The sequence below is a fragment of the Castanea sativa genome, chromosome 9, assembly GCF_040712315.1.
Source record: "Castanea sativa cultivar Marrone di Chiusa Pesio chromosome 9, ASM4071231v1".
NCBI lineage: Eukaryota > Viridiplantae > Streptophyta > Magnoliopsida > Fagales > Fagaceae > Castanea > Castanea sativa.
The window spans coordinates 25,884,799-25,890,443 of record NC_134021.1 but is presented as its reverse complement, the minus strand read 5'-3'; the positions used below and the strand labels follow the sequence as shown (position 1 = coordinate 25,890,443).

Sequence of the window (5,645 nt, the reverse complement as noted above, 5' to 3'; positions counted from 1 at the left end):
TCACTTCTCTGTGTGTTGAGCAATTCTCCAATATAAAAGTTTAGTATTGTGGAAGAATTTCAACATGGTATCAAAGCTCAGAGAATCAATTTGCTCTGGTATTCTCTGAATTTTCTTCGTTCTTTTCTTTAGTGCTTTCTTGCAAATCAAACAGACTTTCATCTGTGTTTTTCTTTGATTCTTGCACCTTATTTCTCTTCTAAATCTTGATTTAGGGTTTTTTTTTTTTTTTTTTATTGCTTAATTGAAAATCCCATAATTGGTTCCTGATTTAGGGTTCTTCAATTGCTTAATTGTAGTTTTTGTTTTCTTGGGTTTGTTTGACCGATATAGTTCTGAGATTGATTCCTTGTGTTCGAGAAGGTTCTTGATTAGCGTGGTTTAAGGCTATTATGTCTGGATTTCATTGTTTTGGCATCAAGAAGGTTCTTGATTTACGTGGTTGAGGCTATTGTGTTTGGATTTCATTTTTTTTGGTTTTCTTTGTGTTGAAAATGGCTGATGTTGCTTCTAGTACCTCTATACCTATTGCTCACCATGTTGTTCAACCATGGGAAAATCCCTCTAGTCCGTATTTCTTGACTAGCAGTGATAACCCTAGTATGTCCCTTGTTGTGGAACGTCTTACAGAAGAAAACAATAATACCTGGAGTAGGATTGTACTGATTTCATTGGATGCCAAAACTAAAATTGGGTTTGTTGATGGTTCACTATCAAAACCCCAATCACCTGATCATCCATGCTATACAGCTTGGTGTAAGTGTAATAGCACGGTTTTAGCTTAGCTTTTCAATTCAATCACCAAGGATTTGCAGCCCAGTGTAGTTTACTTCAAAACAGCAAGGGAGGTTTAGGTTGATTTGCAATTTAGGTTTTCTCAAGGTAATGGACCTAGGATCTTTGAACTGAGAAAAGAGGTTAGTTCTTTGGCACAAGAAGATTTGTCTGTCAATGCCTATTACACCAAATTCAAGGGTATTTGGGATGAATTCACTGCCTACAGAAATTGTACTTGTGGTCATCAAGTGGAAGATTGTACAATGTCCTTTCTAATGGGGCTGAATGATACCTATTCTGCAATAAGGGGATAGATTCTACTCATGGATCCTATCCCTTCTTTAAGCAAGGTTTTTTCTCTATTGCTTCAAGATGAAAAGCAAAGAAAGGTTGGAGCGGGGAAGAAATTTCAAGTTGACACAGCTGCAGTCTTGGTAGCCTTGGGAAACAGGAAAAATGCCAAGAATTTTAACAAAAACAAGGCTGGGAGACCTCAATGTACTCATTGTGGTGCCATGGGACATGTGGTGGATAAGTGTTATAAACTCCATGGCTACCCACCTGGCTATAAGTTCAAGAATAAGGCTGGTTCAACTACCTTTGCCAACAATGTCATTGCTGTTGAACAAGGTTCAGATGAAGGAGTGTCCTTGACCAAGGCAGAATACAAACAGCTGATAGGATTGTTGAATTCTCAGTGTCATTTTGGTACTCAAGCTCCACCTAAAATTGTTGTAGAGACTCCTCAAGTTGCCAACATCATTGCTTAGCCTTCCATTGGACTTCAAGGTCATGAGCTCTCAAGTATTTGGTCCTTTCCTTCTTTAGAGTATTCTGTGTTTTCTTCTACTATTGATATTTCTCATCTCCATCCTACTGATTGGATACTTGATAGTGGGGCCACAGATCACATGGTCCATTCCACCACTTTCTTCAAAACCATTACTTCTTCTGTTCAAATTTCAGTTAGGTTGCCTAATGGAGACATGGCTAAGGTTACTCACATAGGAACTGTGCAAGTTTCAACTTCTTTGATTCTTGAAAATGTTCTCTGCGTTCCATCTTTTTCTTTTAATCTTGTTTCTATCAGTAAATTGACTCAAAATCCTTCCTGTTATTGCATTTTTCTTTCCCATTACTGTTTTATACAAGACTTACAGCTTTGGAGGATGATTGGGTTGGGTAAAAAGCAAGGTGAACTTTACATTTTGCAGACTTCTACACAAATTGCTATGCCAAAGTCTTTTTCTGATGTTTTGTCCAAACTGTCATCCCATGTTTTTGTAAACAATGTCCATTCTTGTACTTCTGTTTCTTCAAATGATGTTTTTTGAAATCCCTCTTCACAAAGATTGTCTTTGTTGAAATCCATTGTACCTAACTACAATTCTTGCAATGATAATAAAGCTTTTGAATGCAATGTGTGTCCTTTGGCTAAACAAAAGAGACTTCCATTTCCTCCTTCTATCACTGCATCTCCTTCTTGTTTTGATTTTGTTCATGCTGATATTTGGGGACCTTATTCCACTCCTTCTTTTTCTGGTTCTAAATATTATCTTACCTTGGTAAATGATCTCAGCAGGTGCACTTGGGTTTATTTAATGAAAAATAAATATGATGCATCCTTGCTGGTTCAGTCCTTTTTTAACATGATCTTGACTCAATTTAACACTTCTATTAAGGTTTTAAGAACTGACAATGGTCCTGAGTTTGCCATTGATTCCTTTTATGCTTCTAAAGGTGTTGTACACCAATTATCTTGTGTTGAAACACCACAGCAAAATGCAGTGGTTGAGAGAAAACACCAACATTTGTTGAATGTAGCTAGAGCATTAAGGTTTCAGGCAAACTTACCTTTGAAATTCTAGGGGGATTGTATTTTGACTGCCACTTATCTTATAAATAGAACGCCTAGTCCATTTCTTCATGGTTTAACACCTTATGAGAAGCTGCTAAGTCATCCTCCTGCTTATTATCATCTTAGAGTCTTTGGTTGTTTATGCTTTGCTTCTACCTTGCACAGGAATAGAACCAAATTTGACCCTAGAGCCAAAGCTTGCATTCTTCTTGGCTATCCTTTTGGTTCTAAAGGTTACAAATTATATGATTTGTCCACTAAATCTTGTTTCATTTCTAGGGATGTTTTTAGAGAGTCTATTTTCCATTTAAGCATTGGACAGCCACCTCTAGGTCTTCTTCTCTTCCTATAAATCATTGTATGTTTCCTTCTCAACCATTTGTTCCTGACAGTTTCCAAGTTCAAGTTCCTTTAGTTTCTGCAGAATTTTCCCCTCCTTTATCTTCAATTGATGTAGCTGTTCCACCTGATGAATTTCCAGATTTGGTTCATCATGATCAGGTTGGTTCTCACCCTGCCCATTCCCATAATCCTATTGTTTCAGTTCCAACTCTTGCCTCTGACCTTCCTGCCCTTAATCCCACTGCTCCTGCTCCTATTACAACTCTTGCATCTGACTTTCCTACCCTTAATACTACTGCTCCTGCTCCTATTAGAAGGTCTCATAGACCTCATAATCCACCTTCTTACCTCCATGACTACCATTGCAATCTTGTTTTTGCACATATCTTGGCTTCAGCTTCACTAACTCCGTCACATGAATCCACTGCTACTTCCAACTCAAGTATACTTTATCCACTTTCTTCCACTCTTTCATATGGAAAATTGTCCACTCCACATCGAATATTTTATGTTTCCTTGTCTGTTGCTAAGGAACCAGATACCTATGCTCAAGCCTTGAAAGACCCTCTGTGGAGAGCTGTAATGCAGGCTGAAATTGATGCACTTGTGGCCAATCATACCTAGGTGATGGCTCCATAACCTCATGGTAAAGTCCCTATAAGATGTAAGTGGGTGTATAAGGTGAAACTCAAGGCAGATGGTTCTCTTGAGAGGTGTAAGGCAAGATTGGTTGCTAAAGGCTTCACACAAACTGAAGGGGTTGATTTTTCTGAAACTTTCTCACCTATAGTGAAGTTTGCGATAGTCAGAACTTTGTTGGCTTTAGCTGCCGTGTATGGTTGGCATCTCACTCAATTAGATGTCAACAATGCCTTTCTCCATGGGGATTTGGATGAAGAGGTATACATGCTTCCTCCACTAGGTTTTGGCAGCAAAGGGAAGGTGTGTAGGTTAACAAAGTCCTTATATGGACTTAAGCAAGCCAGCAGGCAATGGTTTGCCAAATTATCATCCACTATCATTGATTTTGGTTTTATTTAATCTAAATCAGATTATTCTGTGTTTACTAGGGTCAATAAAGGTTCAATCATCATTCTTTTGATCTATGTGGATGATATACTAATTGCTAGTAATGATGTAGAGGCAGTCAATGTTTTCAAGCAATTCCTAGACAATAATTTCAAACTCAAGGACTTAGGTACCTTGAAGTATTTTCTAGGTCTTCAAGTTACTAGAACCACCAAAGGATTGTCATTATGCCAAAGAAAGTATACTTTAGAGCTTCTATCTGAGATTGGTTTATTGGCAAGCAAACCTGCCACCATTCCAATGGAGCAATTTGCTAGGTTCAACAATTCTATTGGTGAAGATGCTCCTGATCCAACTCTCTATAGAAGATTAATAGGAAAGCTGTTGTACTTGACATTCACACAGCCTGACATTTGTTATGCAATACATAAATTAAGCCAATTCATGGCTGCCCCTAAAGTGCCTCATTTGCAAGCTGCTTACAAAATCCTTAAGTATTTGAAAAGGAGTCTAGGCCAAGGTTTATTTCTCTCTGCAAAATCAGAATTGAAGCTTAAATCATATTGTGATGCTGACTGGGCAGCGTACCCTGACACTAGGAGATCTGTTTCAGGCTTTTGCATTTTCCTTGGTGATTCCTTGATTTCTTGGAAATGTAAAAAACAGCATGTGGTATCTAGATCTTGTGCAGAATCCGAGTACAGGGCCATGGCCATAGTAATAAGTGAGATAGTTTGGCTCATCTCATTGCTCAAGACTTTTGGATTAGAGCATAAACAGGCAGCTTCCCTCTATTATGACAGCAAGGCAGCTTTATACATAGCAATCAATCCAGTGTATCATGAAAGAACAAAGCACATAGAAGTCGATTGCCATTTTATTCGAGAGAAGATACAAGATGGTACAATTAAAACATTCCATGTTCCCTCAAGACATCAAGTTGAAGATTTTTTCACTAAAGCACTTGGGCACAAACAGTTTCATTATCTGCTGTCCAAGATGAACCTCATAAATATATATAGTTCATCTTGAGGGGGAGTGTTGAGATTGGTTGTAATTAACTCTGTAATGGTGTACATAAGTTGTAAAAGAAACGACCTGTAGCTTAGTAGGTTGTATATTTTAGTTAGTTGCCACGTGTATAGAAACTGTAGGTTATGTGTTTAGTTTTTTGTTACAGCTTTACTCCTCTGTATCTAGTATATAAAGAACAGAGTATATTAATTATCAATATATGAATTCATTCACACATTTCCTACTTCTTGCTCTGCATTTCACTTCTCTGTGTGTTGAGCAATTCTCCAATATAGAAGTTTAGGATTGTGGAAGAATTTCAACAACACACACTTTACATTTGACAAAAAAAGGTTCATAATCCATAAAAAAATAATTTCAAAAAAATAAAAGGGTTCATAAGCATGGAATTTTTTATTTATATAATAGGAAGACTGGAAGAGCAACTAAGCCAAACCCATGGGCCATAGTTATCAGCCCAGAGATAAAAGAGCCTAAGCCCACAGCGTATAGGTGAGGTGAGTCCGTATGGCTCATATTCCCACCCCTTGAAGACGGTAGCAATCCTTGAAAGTTGGAATCTGAAGCTCCTATTCGTGGGCCATAGGCTCACCAACTCGCAAAG

The 5,645-nt window shown here is 37.9% G+C and overlaps 1 protein-coding gene across 1 annotated transcript; it reads left to right on the top strand.

Annotated features, from left to right (window-relative positions):
- The first annotated feature begins 494 nt into the window (after positions 1–494).
- On the top strand, positions 495–5,038 carry LOC142608967 (uncharacterized). Its single transcript, XM_075780617.1, has 8 exons — positions 495–756; positions 1,150–1,485; positions 1,606–1,772; positions 2,460–2,614; positions 2,801–2,868; positions 2,958–3,556; positions 3,659–3,966; positions 4,048–5,038. Exons 1-8 carry the CDS (start codon positions 495–497, stop codon positions 5,036–5,038), a joined length of 2,886 nt encoding a protein of 961 aa, XP_075636732.1.
- Positions 5,039–5,645: the final 607 nt, after the last annotated feature.

Excerpts from the sequence above, each read along its gene's own strand:
- LOC142608967 (XM_075780617.1), top strand. The coding sequence starts at position 495 with ATGGCTGATGTTGCTTCTAGTACCTCTATACCTATTGCTCACCATGTT. Across the intron at positions 1,486-1,605 it reads GAATTCTCAGTGTCATTTTG|AGTATTCTGTGTTTTCTTCT; the intron begins GTACTCAAGCTC and ends TTCCTTCTTTAG. Across the intron at positions 3,557-3,658 it reads AAGACCCTCTGTGGAGAGCT|GTGAAACTCAAGGCAGATGG; the intron begins GTAATGCAGGCT and ends TGGGTGTATAAG.